At 40.9% G+C, this 25,412-nt stretch overlaps 1 protein-coding gene across 6 annotated transcripts in view; it reads right to left on the reverse strand.

The window, feature by feature from the left end:
- Positions 1-15,547: 15,547 nt before the first annotated feature.
- The window catches only part of LRRC28 (leucine rich repeat containing 28), a 47,755-nt gene continuing 37,890 nt past the window's right edge, over positions 15,548-25,412 (reverse strand). For all 6 annotated transcript variants that reach the window (XM_048955902.1, XM_048955903.1, XM_048955900.1 and 3 more), the window contains 4 exons: positions 24,445-24,547; positions 21,168-21,343; positions 19,523-19,682; positions 15,548-16,416 (listed from right to left, as the gene is read on the reverse strand). In XM_048955902.1, coding sequence (XP_048811859.1) covers positions 16,344-16,416; positions 19,523-19,682; positions 21,168-21,343; positions 24,445-24,547 — 512 coding nt within the window. In that variant the 3' untranslated portion in view covers positions 15,548-16,343. The remainder of the gene's footprint in view (positions 16,417-19,522; positions 19,683-21,167; positions 21,344-24,444; positions 24,548-25,412) is intronic.

Raw genomic sequence — 25,412 nt, forward strand, 5'->3', positions numbered from 1 at the left:
CCTGTCTCTGCAATTCCACTAAGTCAAACACTACACCAAATCACCAGTGCAGCACACAACAATTCTGACAGAAGTTATAATAACCCTTGCCCCCTTAGCATTCTAGTAAATGAGATGAGTGCTTAAGTGGACTAAGACCGAGCTTACCAACAAATACATACAGCATCCTTTAGTTTTTCACTTAATTCTTGCTCCTGGCTTTTAGCTCTCTAACTGAAAGGGCAGAGACTTTCTGCAACAAAAATCAGCTGCTTGTTTGTGGTCTATGAATGAACTTGCCATACGTGGACTACTTACAATTGTAATAAAGACTATAGACAGGAGAGACAGGAGGTAGAGTCAGAGTTAGCTGGCTGACAAACTAGTAGGGGGGATGGATAACATCAAAAACAAACTCCACCTGGAAAGCTGCATGTAGGCAGAACAGCAGAGCAACAGTTTAATGTGTTCAGTGCTGAAGGCATTGTTTAGCAAGTGGGTGGATGCTTTGTGAGCCAGCTTCATCTATCCAAATGGTGTCAACGCCATTGTAAACTGCCTTGTTAAATGCTGGTCACAATGCAATACTGAGCCGAGGAGGGACAGCAACACAAGGCTCTCGGCTGCACCAACACAGAACAGGTGCATGCTTTGTCATGATAAAGGATGCAGATAATAACCATATGCTGATCCACATGAATCTCTCGTTCAGGCCAGTCTATAGTGCCAGCCTGCGACCCACCAGCAGTTTCAGAGGACGCCATCTTCATGTGATCTGGTTTACCAGAGACCCCTCCATGTTCCCTTGTCATTAAAACGAGGAAAGAATATTTTTCTGTGAGATATGATTTGAACTTATGCCCTCTGCATGTAGCAATCAAACAGTTCAGCCTCTCTAAGCTTCCTTTTTTCCTTGCCTACTCTTATTCCTGCATTTATACCCTAAAGGCAGGGAAACTCTGTCTATAAATATATACACTGCATAGCAGCACACCGTTTGTACTGATATTTGAGCTTTCAGATTCAGCCACAGTAAAACAGTATTTAGACCCTGGTCATTTATTCCAATGTAGCAGATGAGTCAGATGAAACCCAGCTGGGACCACAGCAACCATGACAGCCCTGCAAACCCACTTTATTGGCATCGAACAGAGAGGACAAAACAGATGCCCTCTGACAACTGCCCTCCAGCACTGCTGAGTTGTGGCTGTTGTGCAGGGAAACAGCCATTCCCCAACACCAAGCCCACGCAGACCTCACAGAGGCCGCACGCATCCACAGCACAGCAGAAAGCAGACCTGGAAAGATGAACTTGCTCTTCGCCAGCTTTTAGTAGCTGCTGAACAAAAAACACCAGTGTTTGCCAGAGCACAAAGCTTGACAAGACAGGACTAAAAGGAAACCTACAATTCCAGCCACCTCCTGACTAGCTCTGCATAACAGGAGTGCCAGACACAGGCTGACAGCTAGTGCGTGGCAGGAGAGAATTGCTCTTCAGAGCATCCCAAAGGACAGTGTCCTCACCTGCAGTCACAAGGGTTACTTGCTGTTAGCAGCTCCTATTTTGCAACACCTTCCTGCAGCTTAGTCCTGTGTATGTCACAATCCACAGATGAGTTCTTTGGCATGGATTTATATATTTCTGTGTGTTCTACCTATTGGTGTCTTGCTGCTTGCAGAGTAATTGCTTTGCCCTTCCCAGAGCATACTGTAACATTAAACCTTATTTTACTTGGCAGCTAGAGCTCACTTCTCAATTAGCTGTGAGAAGAAGACCCTTCAATTGATGCAATAAACATTGTTTTATTTTCAATTAGTGAATTAAAACAGCTTGTGTTCAATGCTGTGCAGTACCCATCCATCTCCATAAAGCCCCATGCGAAGGAGACCTTCTGGCCTCTGATGCTCTAGAAGACGCTTTGTTTTACTCTTAGTATTGTACATTGATATGGATGGAAAACTGCAGAAGTAAACTGCAGAAGCATCTCAGACTCCTTTCTCCTTATCCCCCAGTCTGTGGCCAGCTGTGAAGATTACTACTTCTACTGAAATAAAACAGTGGAAGGTGGGAAATAAAACGTGGAGGTGGGAATTAATCAGAGTGTAGGTTTAACCTACAGAGAACTGAAACCATGGACTAAATCTGACTAGTTTTTGCCCACAGCCTTGCCTGTCATGCTGAGGATAGGCTTGCAAAGACCATATTTGAGAGCTAACTCACAGCAAATGCAGTTTGGTGGTTCCTCAAGGGTCTGAACTTCCAGTGAATATTTATCCTAGCAAGCCTAATTGCTGATAGCAGTGATCTTACTCCTAAGAACCTTAAATCATGGGTGTCCAGGGCTGAAATATAAGCTTGTGATAACCTCACCTAGCATGGGTCCTTGGAAACACACAATCAATAGCAGCAGTAGCAGCAAACTGAGTAGGTGTTGTTCAAACAGCAGAACCAGTCATTCCTTAGACACACAGCTCCAGGAACAGATGAAAACAACTACTGAGGAAGTATGAGGAGAGCAGTCCTGGAATACATATGAGACACAAATGCAAAGCTGAGCAGTGGCTCTATCTTCTGTAGTTCCTGGCATGGTACTATGTTGGATATACAGGTTCTTTTTCAAGTAGAACCAAGTTTAAATGAAACACCTGATAAGTCAATATTTCCAACTATATCCTCAAGGCAGTGGAGGCAGCCAAAAGTCACAGCAGTTCTCTACCATTAAGTCAGCCCCAAAAGGTAAGGAGGCACTGCACATCCAAGGCTGCCCAATCTAGATGGGCCCACACATACTTCTGTCCTACAGAAAGATGTCAAGAGCACAGCTGTTTGAGCTAGACAGAGAGGCAATGAAAGAAATTTAGATTTGTGTTAAATTCCTTCAGTATATAAACTATGTACATATACAGTTTTATAGACATAATTTGGTATTTATAAATGTTTATGTTCATGCATACAAACAAAATACAGAAGAGTAAAGGCACAAGGACCTGGTCTCAGGAGCACTTGACATTGGTTTATGCCCTTCTTAAAGACTTTCTGTAAAGTTTCAGTAAATGTATTGTACACCTCTTTTGGGCTGGGTTGTTACATTTATAGAACAAAAATGGTAATTCTTCACCTTTTTCTGGTTAGGATCCACTTGCATCATCATCTATCAACTGAACAGTTCAGACCACTAATTTCTCCTTACGCTAAATATTGCCACTAATGCTACTGGAGAATGATGAGGGGCTGTCATCTGGAGCACTGCTCTTCCATACTGCGCTGGTTTAACATAACTGGGGGAAAGAAGAGAAAAACACATTGCAAGCTCACAAGCTCAGGATATTGCTGATCACTGTAACTGGGTAGATTAAAAAGTTCTGCTGTGAGATTTAGAGATATGAGGCCAGAGCTTTCATTAGTCCCTCCTGCAGATGCCTTAACAGAGCAACGGATTGCTTCCAGTACCTCTGCCCATCGGTTTTTCCCAATTCAGCCCATAGCTTATGGGAGGTTTGTGCAAGAAGCCAGTCTGCTATTCTAAAGCAACTCAAAGCCAACTCCTTCTGCAGACAACACACAGTTATGTTGTCAGAGTGAATTCTGCATCTGCTTTCCCAAGGTCCCTTCTCTCAAACAAATAAACAAAAAGAAGTTTGTTTTTATAGAGCTTGGGTTAAATAGCCAGTCTTGGAAATGTACTGAGTGGAGCAATCCACCAGCACCACCCAAAACTAGCCAGCAGATGAGAGCTTGCCAAGGCTGTTAATTTGACGGCTGGGGTGGGGGGAAATGAAACCTATTGCTACCATCTGCACAGAGGAAACAGAGGCAAAGAAAAACCCTGCTGTGCGAGCAGAAAGCGGTTCAGAATAGCGGAGGCAACACAAACCATATGACACATTTGTTAAACCTCCTCCCTCCTTTTTTCTCCACCATTAAGTGCTGCAGGACAGTGATCAATCTATTCAATAGAAGCCTATACAAGGCCCTCAGGACTGCCAGCCATGCAGGTCGCTCTTTTCTTACAGATTCTGGCACATCACAGTACCTCTCCATGGTAAATCATGGTAAGACAAGACAAATAGTTTGCATTCTCAGAACCCCACAGATGGTTTGGATCTAGAAGACCTTTTGCAAACTGCAATGGCCATGAAACCTACTCTCACAGCTAGAATTTGGGATGCATCACAATTTTACTGCTGTTTATACTGCTCAGTTTGTAATGCAGAACACACAAGTAAACTTTCAAAAGGGAAAGATAGTTTTGAAAGGAGCTTGATTCAGCCCTTTATTCAGCTACTTTTACCTGAAAGGCAGCAGTACCTATATGGTGTTCTACTTCCCAGGTGAAGAAAGCACCTCTCGTTGTTATCTTAGTACCATGGTGCAGGTTAATCTGCAATCAGCTCTATCTGTGGAGCTGGTCCTTCCATCTGCAGCAACATCTTAGGACATCTAAGCTGGCAAGAATACCTTGGTAGTGCACAAAGAGGCTCTGGGAATTTCATTACATTTTCCACTCTCCCTGTGTATCCAGAAGACCATCTACAGAAGAGAATAGAACTAGAATTTGCCACCCAACCCTCTGGGGTTTCTCCTTTCACACCCACTGCCAAAACACAATCATGCTTACCGTAGGCCAGATTCTGATCTTTATACCAACAAAAAGCAAAATCTGGTAATATCAGCTGCAGACTCCTGCTCTAACATCTACTGAGAAGCAATTCCAAGGGGGCATGCCTTTCTTGGCACCTGCAGCAGTGCTTAGAACTGCTTCCCCCTTTCCTCAAACCTAAGTGGCAAGAACCAAAACATTCCAGCACCGTCCACAAAACAGACTGGCTGGCATCCTCCCTCCGAGGCCAGGCAGTGGCTCTGGCACATATCTAGGTTTGCTGCAGCCCGTCTCTCAGCTGACACTTGCTATAGCACTGTGGCTATTCAGATTTTGCTTTTCTCTTAAGCTTCACAAGAAGCTGAAACCAGCAGAGCTGGCAGGGGCAAGGGGTAAAGAATTTATCAGCTCTGTGGTTCATTTTAGAGGGGGCATTTGGAAAATGCAATTCAGCTGGATTCACTCATCTCCTTATCTGAGCAGATGCAAGGATATCCGGTAACCTTGTTGATAACAGACTCACCTGGAGAGATTCAGAGCTCTGTAACAAAACCAGAGTTCTTCCAAAGAGCAGTTTTCACTTCACTGGTGATTGCAGAGTTCTCCTTGCAAGCAAAGAATCTTTCTGCAAATAACAGACCACTAGCAGGGTTACACACAGAAAAGGTGCCCCAAGCAGAATGGAAAGGTATAAGAACCAGGAATCCTGACTGGAGTCTGATGAAGACCACTCCCTCACAACATGAGGATATACATCACCTTTTCAGCACGTTTCTAAGACCTTTGGGAACAGGGAGATGCCCTGTCCCAGGCATCAAACACACACTAGACACTGATGAAATGGTCAGGGTTTGGTGCAATCCTATACCCTACCTTAGGGCTGTCACCCACAAGAGAAGTGACACTGAACTTCAAGAGTTGCCATCGCGTGACAAGTCACAGCAGTCTGACCTGAGATGACAGACAGCTGTGGTGTAAGTAAATCTCTCTGCAGGACTGCCTAACTCCAACTTAAAATTGAGCTTCTGTTGCAAGTCAGATTTTCCCCTGATGTACCTCATCCTGCCCAGAGACAAAAATAGAGAAAGTGAGAAAACAGACCTCTATTACCAACTGCAGTCCCCACTTCCCAGCAACCAGCTCCGTACTCCACGTTAACCTTGCATAGACAGAAAATAATAAAATCCAACAACCCGCACTGCCCACAAAATAAAATAGAGACACAGCATGACCATTTATGCAGCTTGGGCAGGCAGCAATCACCATGTGTTTGCAAGCTGAACAGAGCTGCAGTCCTTGTCCTACAGACACATTCTGTCCTCTGATTCTGTTCTGCTAAACGTTCTTCAGCGATACTGATGCAGGAGATGTGCTGCTGCAGCCTGAACAATGTCAATAGGTAAGCTGGGGTTGCAAAGCCAGATCTCCTGCCAGTTCTGTTGAATACGATGATTCTTTTCCTGATCTACTTGGTTCTCATTTGTTCAGAGTTGACTAATTTTTTTCTCCTGCTGGAAAGGAAAACCAAATATAATGGATACGGTGAGGATTATAAAGCAACAGTTACGTAAGAGTTAATTTGCCAGCCTGTGTGCCGATGTGGTGGGGAACACAGGAGAACTGCACTCTGCTGCTGGCATTGCCTACCATAATTATCCGTAACCAAACCGTGGTTACACCCTGTTCTGTACTACATCTTGTATTTCCATCAGATCCAAACACATCTCAGACAGATACGGGGCCTGTTTCTATCTCTGCTGCTCTCTACAGCAAGACACATAGTGCTCAAAGTCCAAACAAGACTGCTAACGTGAACTTGGTATTTAACAAATGATTTGGATGAGCCAAGGTAAATAGGCACCACGGGAAGCAAAGGAGCTGTTCTGACTGAGGGAACACATTATACCTTAACATTATTTTATGGGGAGCACATCAGCCCTGAAGGAGAAGTACAAGGCTGCAAAGCCTCTTATTGTTAGGCCTGGCCTCTGTACAGAAATAGATGAACATCATCCCATCCACCAGAGCCACTCACCCCCCGTTCTTCCCCCATCCACTGAATTTCAAAACATTTAAGCCCTTCCTCAGTAACTGACTCCCATCCCTTAATTCCTATGCCTCTCTACCCTGCAACAGCTCCATAGATCTTCCTGGATGCAGTGAAAGGCCCGCACCCAGAGGTGCTTGGTGGCTGCAGCTGCAGCACGGGACAAGTAGCAATACCCAATGCTCAGTGTGTCCCTCAGGACAGTCCAGCACTCCATTGCAAGGCTGGAGTCCGGGAGTCTGGGCTCCTAGAGCACATTCAACCTCTGGCATACAACCCTGCAACATGATCTCCCTCGTTTCCATGTAGGAGATCTCCTTCTGTCTCCTGTGCTGCCTACCATGGGCATAAGCTTAACCCACCTGCTGTGGGCTGTTAGTTGGTGATGTGTACCTCTCTAACGTGAAATTTATACACAGTTTCTGGGATGCTAAGAGGACATCACATCCCAACCTGACCAGCACTGGCGAGATTTGTATGAATAAAGCCTTCTGAAGCTGCTACAATGAGATGCTACCAGCTAGTCAAGCACTGAACTCTCCCTGTTCCCTCAAAGAGGGGATAACAATCCACTTTAGAATTTGGAAGCGAGTGAGGATCTTCCCACAAACAGGCCAACTTTTTGGCAGACAAGGGCAGGAGGCACACAAACAGATGCTCTCATAAGGCCATAAAGAGCTTCTGTTTCCCGACACACTGCAACAGAAGAAAGGCGGAGGGGGAGAGAAAAGCAGCAGGCCTGGGCCACGTGGCGGGTCAAACCGCCGCCCAGTTTGTTGGCATCCTCTAAAGTTTAAATATGCTTTGAGCCAGCAGTGAATCATCCCTGGCAGGTAAGAATGATGTTAATTTATGACATGCCAAGTGCAAGCAGATCTTTTGGTGTCAGTCCAACAGTTTTAGTCTTCTTAACACACAGCAGTGGCTCAGGTTGCAGCTGTGCACATTAAACTCGAGCAAGTGGCATTTTAAACAATGACAAACTTTAGAACAATCACTCCACACATGGAGCCAGGCCAGACAAAATTGAAGGGTGGCAGAATAAAGGTCAGGAGGCTAACCTGTTTGTCTGGGAGAGGAACAGGTGGCCTGCTTGGGTTGCTGGAGGGACTTTAAACTGTCTGAAGGACACAGTCATGGATCATTTTAACCCATTAAGCTGCTTAAGCCTTCCCCTACACTGATTTGAACTTCAAGAGAGTATTAAATCTTAAAGAGCTTAGCAGTACATCTTCAGGGAAGCTCTCCTCTGTGCTTACACACAGTGCACACGCTGCACTATGGAAGTGCACATCCTTCCTTAGAAAGCTGGCACACCCAAACAAAAGAACACATCCACACAGCTAAAAAACAGTAAGCTTTAAATCACAGCATTGCACCAGAGCAGCAAGTCACACAGAGAAACATACAGCATGTCTGTGTGCTCCAAGGGGGAACACACTGCTACCACCACTGCTCAACAGGCACGACGACATGGTGCCCTTCAGAGATGAAGGAAGACAGGTCAGAGAAGAAAACATTCCCTATTCAGTTCCTCCCTCCCTTGCCAGCCTCACAAGGGAGGCTTAACAGCAGTTGCTGAGACCCTGCAGTGGCCTTCCCTTGTGTGCAGGGAGCTCAACCCACACCCAGGCAGGAGGGCTGCAAACAAGAATGTCACCTGTGTGCAGCAGCTAACCTCGACACCTGGACAGAACCAGTCCAAAGCATTCCTGACCGCCATCTTTTCACTGGAAAATGCAAAGGCTGGGAGTTAAGACACATTTAATATTCCAAGCCATGTTTAAAAGCTGCATTTCCTAATTTATTGGTTCAACACAATTTTTCAAAGTGCCAGAAGACAGATGTGCCACAGCAAAACCATAAAGTCTGAAATATAACATTTTCCAATGCAGTGTTTTCCAACTGTTTAAGTACCTTAAAAAACCTGAAAAAAGAAATCTCTTACAAGTAGATTTTTTTTTTTCCAATCAAGTGCTTTCCAAAAGAAATAATTTTAAACAATGAAACCAGTTGTGTTAAATTAATGCAAGGATTTAGCTGTGTGAGACCTGACCCAGAAGAAAGCAGAGTGTTCATTAATAAATTACTCAGATTTAAACTCCAGGTGTGTGGATGTACTTATTCCTAAATGAAATTAAAGGAATTCAGTTATTTTATAACAAAGCACTTTTATTCTGAAAAAAGAGCATTCACATATGAAAATAATCAGGAATACCTAAAGCCACAGTAAGGTCTCAGGCTACTGACTGTAAATGAAAACAGTAAATTCATTTTCCCTCTTGCTGCTTCTTGCCACATAACACACCTGATCCCCCTGGATAAATGTTCCTGTGAGTAAAGGACCAGTCCCAGCATGTCTGTGAACACCTCATGATAATACTTCAATGAGATGGACCAGAATCAATATTTTTCTTCTTTGCAGCTCAGGGCCACAGAGCAGCAAGTCAGGCAGGGATGTCAGGCAGCATGCCTCTCGCCGTGGCAGGGAGGGAGGGGCAACGGCTCAGGCCTGGAAAGAAATTTCTAGCTAGCAGTTATCAGCTCCTACACTATTTGATCTGCCTCTGGGGAAAAGTAAAACATAAAAAAAAATATGAAAAAATTTTAACAAAGCTTTTCAATTCAAACCTTCAGCCAAGTAGGCTTCTAGGAATCAGAGTAAAGCTGGCTGCAGTTAAGATAGAGCTACAGGAGAAATGAGAGCCCCCAGGTTTCATAGCGGAGGTTTCAGAGCCAGGATTAGATACTGCTAGATCTACAAGTCTGATATGCAGCATTGATTTAATAAAAATGAATCCATTAACTTATGTAAAAGTTAGATATCTTCTATTCATCTGCAGTCAGAAGAGAATACACATTTGTGATCCAGGTAGTTTTCACAGATACGTGATTACACGCTTTCCAAACTTGTGTCACTCTGCAGGGAACGCAGATATCAGTATGGTATATGGAATCAGCGTACCTGGAATCACAGCCAGGGTTTGCATACTGCCCACAGAATGCAGCACTGAGAAAAGTAGGGGCATAGTCACAACTCTACAGGAAGAAAAACAAAAGCAGATATTAATTTGTGTGAGTAATGAGCACATCAGTAGAAATACCAGATTAAGTTATAGACCATAATTCTACTGGAGATTTCAGATACAAGCCATCTCCTTGTGGCAGTTGCTATCTTTGCAAAGAAACAGAGCAGTAAGGCGTGAATATAGAAAGTGACAATTAGTCCTGATAAATTTTCCTGGACAACTCCTGCCTTTCATCCTACTTTAAAAGGAGCACTTACCTAGAATTCAGACAAGAGATGTTGCTGCTCATCTTCCAACCTAGGCTTTCTTCAGAAAGCGTTTTTCTTCTCTTCATGCATTGATCTGACTTTTTGCAAAATGAAATTAGAGAGCCAACAGAGTCAGTGCAGAGGCAAACGCAGCCAGATTTAAGCCTATACTCAGAACATTCCAAACCTTCTGTGCCAGAGAAGCAATCACAGTTACCAGAAACTGGCCAAGTACATTCAGCTGGATTCTTCTAATTGCTTTAACAATAAAACAAAATGATCAGAATTATAAAGCATGAAGGAAGATTAACAGAACAGCTACAAGCGGAGCGTAAAAATACTCAACTCCAGAAAGAACATGGGATATATGCAAGATTAGCAACAACTGTAGACCATATCTTCAATTTACCAACAATTATGTACCCTGCCTCTTTAACAAATGACATCCTTGCAGTGGACCTTAACTGAACAAAATGGAATTTAACAAAGCATTTTTCTGCTTTCTTAGTAGAGCAGCCTGACTTGCTCTCTTAAAAGTGCATTTACTGAACATTCAGAGTACTGATCAATAACCAAACTCAGTATGGCATTTCACAGTACAAGAAAGCATTCTCAATTGATTTGAAGAAAAAGATTATACATATAACTTCCTGAGAAACAAAGAAAATGACAGCAGAACACCTTGAAGGGACTGTGGTGGATGTAGTACCATGGGTGTAGTTGCATTTAGTAACACAACAGCCATCAATGACTGACAACTTTCCTTGACAGAAAGAGCTGGTCAGTGTTGGCAATCCTCATGAACATACAAAAGATCAGGGTACCTGAGAAATCAGCCCTTGGTTACTGCTTGGAAGGCATCATCAGGAATTTAAATCACTTTACCACTTCCAACAGAACTGCTTTCATTTTTAAGATTCAAGATCTCTCACAGAAGCGAAAAGGTCTTTCGCCTGGAAGCAGGAAGAGCATAACTGCTACACAAAAAGCATGCTATGAGAGTTTTAATATTTAAAACCTCAAGCGATCAAGAACATATTTGGTCAGCTCTCACTCTGTCTTGCTGATGTAGCAGGCAGAAATCTGATAGTTATAAATGGTCACTCTCAGGCCCTTGAACCAGCTCTAGAGAATACTAGCTGGATTCTTCACTGCAGAATAGAGGACAGTACCTTAAAATTAAGCAAGCACTGAATCTGTGGGACACAGACTTTGTGGTTCACAAGTTACCAAAATGTCACCACACAGAACAGCCCAAAATCTTGGCTTCAAAGTGACAAAACAGCCAGTGCCTTTCCAAGCAAGATCCACAGCTCCTCTCATTTCCTGCACACAATAGCATTATTCAGCCACTGAAGTTTCCACTTAGCTTGCATTTATGCCAAGTACTTTTAATTGCGAAGGAAAAGGATGTTAAGCTCTCCCATTTGTTTCTTTCTAATTCACAAGGGACACAGCAGTGGTTGGTAAAAGTTATAGGTTAAGGCTGTTCTCCCCCGTGTCTCTTAAGGGAGACTTGCATCATCCTCCTGCTGCCAGGTAAATAGAGGCTACCTCTATCACAAGGGTAGGAAAACTCATTCTGTCATTTGTAAAGTACTAAGAAGGCAAATCGTTGTAAACTTTCAAGAATGGTTACATCTCAAACCTACAAAACATCAATTTTAAGAGATGTTCAGCATCACCCTGAACCAGATGCGTCTCATTTAAGAATGGATATCCTAGCACACACCTGACACCAGAACAATTCACAGAACACCCAAGTGAAAAAACTCATCTGAACAGATACAGAGCTGCAGCTTTGACTGAAACCAAATAACACATAGCAAGGAGTGATCTAACTGGAAAAAAAAAAAGATGCTTAATTTCTGCTTATTCCTGGCATCCAACCTTGTTCTAGAGAGGGGAAAAAACCTGCTGAACGCTGCTTAGTGAATAATACATGAACCATGTCCACATCTATGGACCATTAGGGTGACACAAAGATAACTTTCAATTGCGCTGCACTCTTTTGATCAATCCACAGAAGGGCCTAAAGTCTCGTTCTCCAACAGGTTTTGCACATATTATCTGGTGAACTACACTGTCTGAGACAAAGGGATTTGTGAACTGAAGTGGTGCTTTAGGCTTGCTAGTCTTTTGAAGTGTCCACACCCCACTTCTCCAGCCTTGGGAAGGGTTATTAGCTAATTACTATGCAAATTAGCTGTGATGTAAATTAAATGCTAACATAGCTTAACAGCCCCAGGAGCAATAGTTTAGTTAACTTTAATGAACTGTAATTTTATAAAAAAATATAATTTATTAACAAGCACGTACAATAAATTGCACCGCTAACTTTAAATAAAACATCTACCAAGCTCACCTTCACATTGACTGACACTTGGTGAACACAGAACAAAAAGGCAACACACATTCAACAAACACAGAATAAACTCAGGTGCAATCCAACTTCAGGCTGTAAACCAAAGAACGGACATACAGTACAAACAGTGAAGGCTTCACCAAAATTGGTTGGTAATACAAAAAGTAATAAAAGCTCTGGATTCAATTTACTCAGTCTCTTCCATCACAAGTTAATCGTAACATTTTGCAACAATACAAGATTAGGAGGGAGGCAAAAGGCAAAGATAATCACACCTTGGAATTACAGAATTTCAGCTGCAGGCAGCTTGCCTAGCAGTAGGCATGGCCTTCAATGACACTGTCCCAGTTTTTGCAAGGAATACAAAGATGGTAAAAGATTCTTCTCTCTCATGAATTAGATCTTGATCCAACCTCCACTGACATCGAGGCAAAAGTTCTTCTGTTATCAGTAGTACTTCAATGAGGCCACAATGGCCTGAAAAGTCACTCTCTCTAGTGAAAGGTTTGGCACCCTCCAGTCTTCAGCTCGGCTGCGCTGTCAGTAAAACCTGACATGCTGTTACCACACAGGTATTACAAGGCTCATCCTCCTTCATAAGAGAAAAAGGAATTCAGGAGAATTTGATTTGTAACAATTGCAAAAAAGCAGCTCCAGTCTGCTCAGCCCAAGATCACCACAATGAAATAAACAGAAAGTTTGTGATGGACTTCAGTAAGAACTGATGGGAAGCATCAGGCCGGAACAGAAAAAGGCTCACTTGCTGATTTAACAGCTTGCTCTTCGCTCAGGAAAGGACACTGATATCGCTGATCCCCTCAAGGAAGCAGTAGCAGGAAGGTTCCCAAAAATGCTTCAAATGTAACAGTGGCCAGTGTACAACCGCTCAAGAAGTACTTTTCAACAAAGCCAGAGACTCCTCTCTCTTTGTGGTAGAACAAGAAGTCACATCTTTAAGCACAACCCTGCAGGGTCTCGATTTCATTAACACAGCTTGATATAATGAACAAAACTTAAACACGTGCTCTTTTGTCACGACAGGAGTTAAATGTCCCTCAGAAAAATTTTATAGCAATAAATTTCTAACTCAATGTTATCTTTCTTTCCTCTCTTGCACCTCACTTCTTATTATGTCTAGAAAAATCAAGTTTCTCCTGCTCCCACCGTAAGATAAGACTTCAGACCTATTTTTATGACAAAAAAGACTTCCATAAAAGGGTCTTCTTTTAACTGCTGGAACCAGATTTTTTGCAGTGCAAGGAAAAACCGATCTCGATGTGAGCTGACCTGACCAACAAGAGAATCAAAAATTACCAAGAAATAAACACCTTAAATTGAAGCCACAAAAGTATTTGACCTCATACTGTAAATCCAGCGATGCAGTTCAATCAGCAGCAAGCTCCCTGAGCACAGCTGGCTCTCTTGTTAACTGGCTGAAGTACTCTTACAACAGAACTACTTTAGAAAAATTTGGACTAGTGAGAATGGAGTTATTTTAATCTCAAACAATATCACCCAAAGATACAGATGAATACAAACACTGTTTGTATCAAAAACATCAAAGAAACTTGAAATTGAGCTGCATCTTCAGTTTATATATTGGCTTTCCTCTTCCTTTTTTCCATAAAAATAGAATATGACATTTCAGCTTCAATCGCATATTTAAGTCATTTATTCATTGAACATTCCATTCTTGAAATATCATCTATTAAAATGTTAGTTAAGATTCATCCTGCTTATAGAACAGACTGGAATTTCTTCTGCTGAACTGCACTTGCAGACAATAATAGACTGATACAAATTTTAAAATGATTATGGGAAGAAAGAAATGAAAATCAAGCTCTGCTCTTACAACCTGACTCCTAATCAAAGGAACATTGGTGTTCTTCAGTTGATCAAAAGATTTAACTCTAAAATTTAATTTATGATTGAGTTCAGAAATACTTGGTTTGAAAGCCCACGAGTTTCTACAAAGAGAACAAATTGCCAACAAATACCTCCTTCGAGTATTACAAAAGATGACACAGTAAAAATAACAGCAAAAATTCCCAATTACACAGTTGCACCAAAAACTTCTTTGTACCACTACTGTAGTTGTCCAACCATTAAAATACCGGCTTCTGTACTACGTCTGCACCCTTCTGATACAGGTGGATACCATTTGTGAATACTCTACATTTCAAACGTGCAGTTCTGAAGGAAAAACAGCTGAAGATTAATTTTGTTGCCTCAGTGGTAAACCCCACTGGGTGGGAAGGCCTTCTGGGGATACCAGCACTGAAACAAAATTAGTCCAATGACACAGTAAGAAATCCAGTAGTAACAAAGTCTGTTTGGACACGGCTCTTTCCCCTACTGCAAAGAAAATTTATTAAACAGGATTTATTTTAGGTGGTTTCACAATTCTTAAAGAATAGATGATACTTGCATTCCTGAAGGATTAAGTTCTACATTTCTTAATGCTAATTCAACTCTCTAAAAAAATCCCAATAAAACCAGCAATACTTTTTACAAGTAGCAAGCACAACCTAAAAATTCCACCCTCAAAAACTGTCTTTTTGGTGCTCCCAAGATGCTCAGTTCATAGAAGAGATGCCAGGAAACCTGCAATAGGAACAAATGCTTCTCTGGCACAAAGAAAACATTTCAGTGCCTCCTCCCTGCAAAGTATGCACTCCTCATCACAATATATGCTATTACATTACCAAGTAAGTTTCTTTATCTTGCCATTTTTATAACTTTTTCATTCATATTTATTTCAGCGTGTATCTGCTGCACAGAGTGGAGCAGGAGCACTGCTAGATCAACAAAGAGCTTCTAACTTTTTTTTAATAAATACATTAACAGTTTACATACGTGAAAGCCAGTCCAAAGGGGAAAACTATTTAGACTGCTTTGTTCATAAAGAAAATCTTAGTTTGCACAGACATTTGGGGCCTTTTTCCCCATTCTTTGTCCTTTGAAATTAATATGAACATAATACACTAAAAATTTTATCACAGCTCTTTTGCTGTGTCTGTAGGTATGCACGTATCCCCACCCTCAGATACAAACGTACTTCCCTCCCTCCCCTTCTCCAGCCTCCCCTAAGGTTAACACACTTCAGAGAAGCTCTCACAAATCAAATGCAAAACCTTGAGAAATGAAGACCAGCTCTGTGCAGGTCTACTGGCTGCAAGTGTCAAAATAGAGTAAATAGGGATAAATATTTATATTACTATTTCTTCCAAGTGAAATTTGTACTTAATATCTTCTTCCTGAAGAATTCAGAACGCAGCAAAAGGGAAACTGCTTTTATTAAAAATACAGCATAGAAGTGATGAAAATAAAGACAACGTCACCAAACACCAGAGCAACACCACTTGCTGCAGATATCAGCATAGGCCTTTGTTACTCAAACAGCACCTTCAGTCTCCAGACATATCCTAGCTCCTCCAGTGGAGTAAGTGTGGCTCACAGTAATACCAGAAGCAAAGATCTGCTTTAAATACATGGATTTAAATAGCATGGTTGCCTGTTAAAGATTTAGTATAAAACTTGGATAACTCTGTGGGGTAAAATATTGAGATGAGAGAGAAAAAATAAAACCAAGTTCTATGTCAAAGTCACAGGGTTCCTTCAAAAGCATGTACAGTCTTAGATTTACACACCTGGATACAACTGTAGAATGTAAAAGATGGGAACAATAAACAAAAACCATTCAGGCATATAGTTTTTAAATTATAGATCGGCTGGACACTGTTAAAGGCATGAAAACTGCCCCAGAAGACACAGTGGATCCACCGAAAGCAGTTTGAAAAACACTGCAAATCTAGGGACTTAGAACTCAAAAATTTGTCTGGTATGCTATCTTTGCTGAGAGAAGTTAATGCTCTTAAAAACTTGGTATTTACACTTCCGAAAAAGTTTCTGCACTTCATCCAAATTTGATAGGGCAGGATTTAAGTGCCTCTTAATGTTCCCGACCGGGCACTTCTGCTGCTTTGGCACACACACTGTATTCCAGTACCAACGGGATACGACGTCTAATGCAGCTTTAAACTGGCAGCACTCCTGAGTAGTTTAAAATGTTTATCAACTCAGTAGGTCAAAAGTCTGCAGACACTGGGTGGAGCAGCAGTATGCCACAAAACTAACAGTTGTCCTCCTAGGGGAAAAAAAAAGAAGGGGGGGAACAGTTGTCAATAAAGATTAAGCTTTTGGCCCCATTCCACAGCAGACAATATGTTGGTTTGTAAAGCACAGGATTAGTTGATCTCAACACTTCAGAAAAAGAATCGCTTGATACATCTGAGTGCCTAATACAAAGGCAGGGAAACACTGCAGGGGTTCTCAAAAACCTCCCTGGTTTCTTATGTGCTCAGTCTAAAGAAACTGCATGTGGTTTTTCCTTCTGCAGAGGGTGTGGCTGCATGTTATAGCCAGTAGGTTTAACAGCTGAAAGGAAAATAGCTGGGTAATTCTTTGGTTCAGCTTCGCTCATGTGTTTCTTAAATTACTGCTTGCAGGCATGAAATGACTGAAGTCCAGTGTCCTTGGATCCAGCCGAGAGAACAAAGTGGGCCCAGACCTTCAGCAAGGATGATGGACAGGCAGTGCTGTCACACTGCGACAGCAGGGGTTGACATGAAAGGGTGACACCAGCCTCGCTGTGACCCTCCTCCTGCCCCTCTCCTGGCAGGGGCCTAGATGTCCACTTGAATAATGCTAAGATCTGATTTTCACTAACCCAGAAATTGCACTCCAGCCAGTGCTAAACGTCATCTGTGCTTTTTTAGAGATAGAAATACAGTTCAACACTTAGCTATCCCTCCCCTTCCTGTAAGAGGATACAGAACGCGACACAGAAATCCAGACAGAAGATACTGGCATGGACGTGGCATGTGCTAATCAGTGCTGTTCAAACGTTCAGGATCCTTATCCTGTGTGTTTTCATGGTCACTGTAAGCTCTTTAGAACAAAAACCCTGTCCTTCACATCTTACTAAACCAGCTATCACACCTCTGCACTTCCACATAATCTTTCCATGTCATGTGCAAGCTACAGAGATGACAGCCTACCCTGCTTAGATCTCATTTTCTGTGGTTTTGCTTCAAATGTCAGCTACTCAAAACTCTACTTATTAATGCCTTTCGTAGAACACAGTATGTTCATGTTTAAGGGAGAAAATGAGAACTGTCACAAGGTAATTAACATAACTTTTTTTTTTAAAGTGAAAGCCATGCAGAAATATTTTCTAGTCATATTCTAGAATGCCAATACTGTTTTTCCAAAATAAACAAAGTATGCTTTTGCTGAGTCACAAATTTCGTACTCATAATTCCAAAACTCCCAGTGCCTACTAATGTGCCTACTGCTTCATAAATAAGTTCTACAGTGAGCAACTCCAGACAATTCATTACAAAGCAGAGGTGCCTATTCTCCCATTATTGGGTTATTTCAGGTAATAAAAGGAAGCAGTGATCAGCGAGTAGATTACTATCACTTTTGTAGAAAGTGACACTGTTCTAATGGAGCTGAATGACAGAAAGAAATTACAGCATTATCGTAACATCTCATGTCACTTTGAATACAAAGATGGCCACGTGCAAGAAATTTATTTAAATGCAAATAAAACCCATTGAATTTCAACATTCTGTAACAGAATGCAGGATGCAATCTCTGTAATCTGAGGATCTTTCTAAGAAAGATGGCTTTTCCAAAATAACATCTATGCAGCCTTCTGGCTGCTGCTCAGATTTGGCATACCTAAGTCGTTTTCTTTTCATATACTTGAATCACTGACAAATCAGATATTTATTATGCCACAAACTCACAAGAAAATAACCTGTGATATAGCTGTGAGAAATAGGCACCATTGACCTGAAACAACTTTTTTTTTTTTTAATATAATAAATTTCTATTGAAAAGAAGTTTCTTATTTTTATGGAACACAAGCAGCAACTCAGTGGATTTCAGCAGGACAAGTAGTTGTTGTCTAAGCAATGATTTGACATGGATTTTCTAAAAGAATCTGAACAGCTTATTTGCTTGTTTACCACTGAGTAACATTTCTTTATACCAAGTTAGTTTTCAAACAGTACTGTAGTTTAGTCTGAGTTACACAAGCTATGAATACAAGCAGTGTTCATAATGTAGAGCTTTAAGATCCTGACAGAATTCTGCATTTCCTCCCATGGACCCAATCTTTGTAGCCCTATCCTGGAGTCTTGGAGACAAGGAGATGATGCCGCTTGGTGCATCTGCAGTCAGGATGAAGGAGGTGTGGTAAAGGTATCTTTACCACAGGCTTACATCTAACAATGCTGGGTGCACACCGTGTGAAGTTTCAAGCACATACCACTTCTATAGAGCGAGACAATTCTTCTCTGCCATATCCTTCTCAAAAGAGCAGAGGGCACAGTTGAGTAGGACAGAGGGAAAATAATGCCCATGAGCAAAAAGCATGAGAAATGCTACATTTGAGCTTGGTATTGATAAATTTAAGACTAAACTCAGAGTAGTGGAACACAGATTAGTAAACTTGCCTTAAAAATCACTGCAAAACAATCAGTTTTAAGGTATTATCATCTTAAAAGCACTTCGAAACTTAATCTACATGAGGGCAGTACTCTGAATCACAGGGGTCGGTCTCTCCTATGACTACTGCCCAGCAAGGCAGGAAATGTGCATGGGCTTGTCTGCCTGACTTGCAAATCCTGCACATACATTCACATCTGCTCTGATGATGAACTAAGATACTTTTAACAAACATTTTAGAGCAAGCCGTCCTTTTCAATGCAGCAGTTTCCAATGCGTATCTTAAAATAATTTGCACAGAATTTTTTTTAAAAAAGATTATTTTACTGTAGAATATTTATATAAGTTCTGGCTTTAGAGCTTTTCCCTGTTTTTAGTCCTGGGACACTTTCACGTGGTGGTGGCATTGTTGAGTGAGGGCAGAGTTAAATATTGGTATGAGGCCATATTTCCTTCCAAGGGCACAAAGGCAACATGCATGTTGTTGCATCACCACAAATAAATCAATCCCATCATATCTTCACTATCTAGAGGGAATCAAACAGGCAATCTTTATTAAACAACCCAACAGTAGTATGTTGGTTTCCCTCTAAGAGATTTGCCAACCGTTGCTGGACAGGGGCTTTACATCTGAAAGGCTGCTAAACAAACAAACAAACAAACAAACGAGACATATTTTTCCATAAGGTTTTTCTTTCTAAACGAAACCCCAGTGTAATTTCCTGTGTAATTACCCTTGATGCAATCCTGCCATTGGAGTTTCCCTTAAGGGAAAGAGCTTTGGGTAGACAATGGTAAACATGGGCTGGCTACAGCGGTGACAGTGTCCCAAGGGACAGTGCAACAATTCCAAGAGGCTTTTTGGTAGTGAGATTGGAGTAAGAAAATTCAAATCTAAAAAAGAAAAAAAAAATAAAAAAGACTTGTCAGAAAATACTGTATTACAATGTCCAACATAAGAAGTACAATCCGTGGACAGTTCAGAAAACCAGCTCTGTTGTTTTCTTAAGACTTCGTTGAAAGAACAGCAACATAAAGGAAGTGACACCAATTAAGGCAATGCATATGGTGCTTTCCATGTGCAAGTTCAAAAAGCTGAATGTGCAAGTCAAACATCCATAGGCATAACATGAAATGGGTCCCAAAAATACAGTTGAAAAATACCACAGCTCAAGCAAGTAACAAAACCAAGTAATATGCAATAAAGCATTTGTGGACATGAAGATGGTCTAGACAGGTGTTTAGAAATTAACAACAGTAGCAAATTCTGAGAAGAACATCAGTATCACTTAACTAAAATGTCAGCAATGAGCACAGTAGCAGGCTAGAAGATGACAGCATGATAAATAGTACATTTGCATCAGAAACAAGAAGTAACATAGCCTAGTCAAGGAAAGACTACAGAAAAGTAGTCCACTCATTTCTGTCACACTTACCTAGCAGCAGTCACATATTTAGCTGCACCCCTGAAACCACTAAACAACTAAAAACCTCTAATCTCCCTTCCATATGTAGAAATTCAGAACAGAGACAATCCTATACTCATCAATTAAATGGTTCTCTGGATCAGTTAATGCATTCTCCACAAAGCACAGACATTTCCTGTTTCTCTTTAGTATTCCCACATTAACTCTCCACCCTTCTGCCTTCTCCCAAGATTAACAGGCGAGACAGTACATCCAAATCTCAAAATCTGAATCTGCAGATATTCTGATATTGCTAACTCACGTGACTGCATGATGCATAACCAGATCAGCCAAGGGCCAGTTTACAGCAGAGCCTGAACTGGGGCAGAACTAAAACAGCTCAGCTGTCACACTGTACTGAAATGGCCAACGGCTGCTTGTGTTTCTTTTGCCTTATGTATCACAAGCCTGCCAGTTTAGGAGTGTGCTGCCTGGCAAGAAGCTGCATTGTTGGCTGATGCATCTAATCTTGCCTTAGGAACTGTATTTCTCATTCCCTATTTCCATTAAAGAGTTCCTCCTCCAAAAAGCATCCTTCTTAGTACAGTCCTCAAGGAACCATTTCTAAGTGTCACTCAACTTTAGAAACAGTCTTTGGATCGCTTTTTTTATTTTTTTCTCTTGTAACACAGCATTTCAAAGAGACTTGGATTAAATAAGTCTTTTAAAATATTCATCTTTGTCGTGCTCTTTGAGAAGCCACATCAAGAGTCACTATCATTACCAGAAATGCACTTCCACTCTTTCTGTAATCCTAGAATGGCTTGGGTTGGAAGAGACCATGAAGATCATTTAGTTTCAACCCCACTGCCCTGGGTAGAGACACCACAGGCTGCTGAAAGGGCCATCTAACTGCTCCTTGAACACTTCAGTGATAGGGCATCCAAAATCTGAAGAACACAAAGATTCTTACCTTTTAAATACACGTAGTAAGTGTTATAGAGGGTCCTCATAGCCAATTCTTGCAAAGGCAGCACATGATCTGTTTCTGTCCCTATAGATTTCACCTCTGCTGGCAGGAACACAGTTAACTGTCCCGATGAAAAAGAGAGCAGTTTCACCTCTGAAACTTGAATTGGAGAACCACAGCTAGAAAGATACAAGACATTTAAGAAGCGGTTAGGAAAAAATTAAGTTAACTTCATGGGGAAACCCAAATTACCAACCCCCAAGCACACTTAATACTGTTCTTTAGAGCAGCACCATTCATGGACTCACTGCAGAATGCAGTATGCATGGACACACATTTTCTTATGATATCCAACCTTTGATGACATGTCACAAGACATCTGGAGGTCTGCAATAATCAAATAACTTCCAAAAGCTAGAGAAATGAGTGCACAGTCCCAAGGGGGCGAGCCAAGTGCACTACCAAAGTAACAGATGTTACTCTTGTTTAGTCTCCAAATGCTAAATATTACTCAAAACTTAAAATACGGGAGCAATCTAATACTCAGTAATTCATTTCCCTTATGTTGGATCAACCACTGGAGAATGATAATAGGACTCAACTACTGTCTATGAGGCATGCATGTGAGCTACAAAGAAGTGTGATTACTACTCAGTGATTATTTCCCATACCCTTCCCTACCCACAGAGTCCCTTTGAAAAACAAAAACCAAATAAAACCTCAGCTAGACTTTCAAGGACTAACTTTGTCCTCTTCGAACTGCAGTAAGAAAAAGGAAGGTTGCTGGGATTCCAGGAAATTCAGCCTGTATTAGAATAACAGTTCTGTATGTGATCCCTGTTGCAAGTTATCATGCCAAAGACACAGGCATAAGAAAATTCTACTAAGAAGTTGGGGAAATCAACAAGGGAACTTAAATTGTTTATGACAACTTAAATTTGAAGCCAAGAGCAACTCGTTAGGGCCAGTCCTAACAAATAGAACATGATGCAAATCTGTCAGCCTTCCCAGATATTGGACCTAAACCTGAGGTAGCTGCTTTCATCCTTATCAGATGTGAAAGAAATGTGGTAAAACTTCTCTGATAAGGAAGAATCTCATCCTCTCTGATTAAAGAAAAAATACCTCTGAGAAATAAGCAAAGAAGAGCAGCATCAAGAATCAAGTCAATAAGCCTCTTTCTTAATATTTAATACTTCCCCACAGAGCTTTAACAGAAGTAAAGTAGAATCTAGAATTTAAAGGTCCACTATTCCAACAATTCATTCTCCAACAATCAATACCCAAAGAATTAGCCATCAGCACCAATCAAACTGCTATATTTTTAAGCTTATCAATCCCATACCAACTATATAGAAGACAAACCCCATAACCTCACTGCAGCTTCTGTAACTAAGAATTGGACTATCTGGCTCACTCTGCATAAAGGGTGAAGATATGAATGCCCACTGCAGCACACAAAGCAAGCATGCAAAACAGAGTATCAAGAGGAATAATTTAAGGGATGCATCCTTACATTTGGCCATGTTAGGGAAAGAATCAGAACCTGTGAGTAAAACTGGGTGCAAGAAGAAAAAATTAAAAACCAACAAAAGTAGTCTAAAAAGCATGGGAGAAAGGAGAAAAATGGTCCATCCAGCTGGAAAAAAAACTGGAGCTGCAGGAGAGCCCTGTAGAATAAACCACAGTGAGGAAAAAACTATGATCACTCATTGGCTACTTTGAACAGGAGTGACAGACACCTAGCTGGAAAGCATGAAATCCTACCTGCAAAAACTACGATCTGAGTACTGAGATCCTTACCTCTTCCATAAAAGACTTTCTCCAGACAGAGATTCACTACTTAGACAATGCAATATATGTCCTGTTTTCAGAAATCTAGCTTTATATCAGTAACAGCAGCATGGCAGATTTAGCTGTCCTGTGGATGACTGGAATACTAAAGCCTGGAACGTCAAACATTTTGCCTGACCTCTGAAAAATTTGCATTGGTTACTCATACTTTCTTAGAAGGAACATAGAATGGCTTTACAACATGGGGACAGGTATCTGACTGGTACACAAATGCACATACTTATTTGGGTATTGGAAATCATGCCGTGTTTTAAAATTATCATGTCTTATGGAAACTGAATTGTTACAAAGATCAGTGCAAAGATTAAAAAAGTTTTCCTAAGTGTAAAATAAGGAACAAGGACAGGATAGTTGGACCACACTTGCTTGAACATTTTCTGCATAATCATTAGTGTTTTGGTCACAATCAATACAATTCTATTACCTGTTGGGCATTTAATGTCTTTCTTACCATTTATTATTAGTTCTGAAAAAGCAAAGGCTAGAAATAATTTTCCCTGAAAAATCAGTCAGTTTGAGACTGCACAAGTTTCATGCAACTGCAAGTATTTAAATATCACACAACCAGCTGACATGAATATTAGGAAAACCTTAAAATGCCAAGCATCTCAGCATCTCACATATTGCAATAGAGCAAAGGCTGTAAAGGGGGAATTTATATTTAATATAAGATCTGCTGAGAGCAAGCATACCAGAAATTTATAATTAGATGGTAATGAGGACAATCCTCCTCTGATCAGTGTTATACCAGTAAGGCTCCATTCATTTCAGTGGTGCTGATCCTAATTTATGCTAGTGTCAGTGCAGATAGAATTAAGCCACTGTCCTCGTCAGACCACTTTTTCCTCACATCCTAACCACAAACATGAGACAACCTAGGATATTTTTAAAATGCACACTTAAAAATATATCTGTCAATCCACAATTCCTTAGAAGAAAACTGCTTTAGTAGGTAGCAGGACTTAGGAGAAGCTGATACTGGGACACAAAAATGAGCAAAGCTGCATGTGGCATTCTGAGATACAGCCCAAAATTTAGAGAAATGGGAAAACTTATGAACTGGATGTATGGTGCAACACATGAAGAAACAGTTTGTGCATTCTTCAGTTATGCAGATTTTGCAAAGCTTACAGTTCTGGCCATCTTTAAATGCTGTTAGCATTCAGCTTCGGGACTTACATTATCATTATAAACTCCTTCGGAATAACTGCAATGACTTGTGGCTTAACATGAAAATACTGAAAGTCAGCAATTAATAGAACATTTGTTGCAAAAGTAGAAGAGCTGGCAGCTGCAGTAATCCTCCTTAAACTGACATTAATTCTGAATCTATCACAAAAAAACCCAGTTGTATCACATAGGCACATATTTATGAGAAATTTTCAACGGAACACATTTGCAAAACATTGATTTAATTCACACCTACCCGCTGCAACCAATGACTTTATTATACAGAAAAGATGGAAGGCCTTTGAGATGAATGTTGTTATCCACATAAACATATTGTAGCTCCCGCGAACGACCTAAATCTGGGTTTAGAAAACAAGAGAAAAAGTAAGGGGGAGAAGGGACGACTGACAATTCTGAGCTAAGCGATTCCTTTTAATTATAAATAAGAAATCAAATTCAATGGCAGCAAACAAATTAGTACTTCCCAATTATAAATATTTGAGCAAGTTATTTTAATAATTTTAAATGCTATTTCCAACAATTTTTTTTTTCAAATGATCCATAATAAAGCTCTTTTCCACAGATCAGAAAATCCCATTTAAAACTTTTTTCTGACAAACTCCAAGTGAGGTAGAAGAAAAGTGACAATCCATCTGGAATCCTACAGCATATACTTTTGCTTTTTTGTTGTTGTTTCAGCTCAGAGGGTGGTGAGGCATTGGAACAGGTTGCACAGAGAGGTCGCAGATGCCCCTCTGGAGGGGCTCAAAGCCAGGCTGGATAGGCAGGCTGATCTAGAAGAGGTTGGCAACCCTGCCCATAGCAGGGGCTGGAACTGGATCATCTCTAACATCCCCCCCTCCAGCCTAAGCTGTTCTGTGATTCTACACTGCATAAGGTCAAATCTCCTTTCATTAACATTGCACCATCAAAATCACAGCCTTCTTATCTGCAAAGTGGTGAAGAAAAAAACATAAATGTGGCATGTCCCACTCTTTCTTCTCTCCGAGAAACTTGTTTAACTACATTCGCCATAACTAGGTACGTAACAGTGATCATTCAGAAGTCCATGAGATGTGTCAAATTACAGAACACAGGGAAATACACCAGCATTAAATTGCAGAATATTATAAAGCAGAAGTTATGGTTATAAATAAACAATCAATACATCTGAATATGAGCTTCTTATTATTTCTGTTAAAATATTCATGGCTGGCAGTCAAA

This window comes from Lagopus muta, chromosome 10, assembly GCF_023343835.1.
Source record: "Lagopus muta isolate bLagMut1 chromosome 10, bLagMut1 primary, whole genome shotgun sequence".
NCBI lineage: Eukaryota > Metazoa > Chordata > Aves > Galliformes > Phasianidae > Lagopus > Lagopus muta.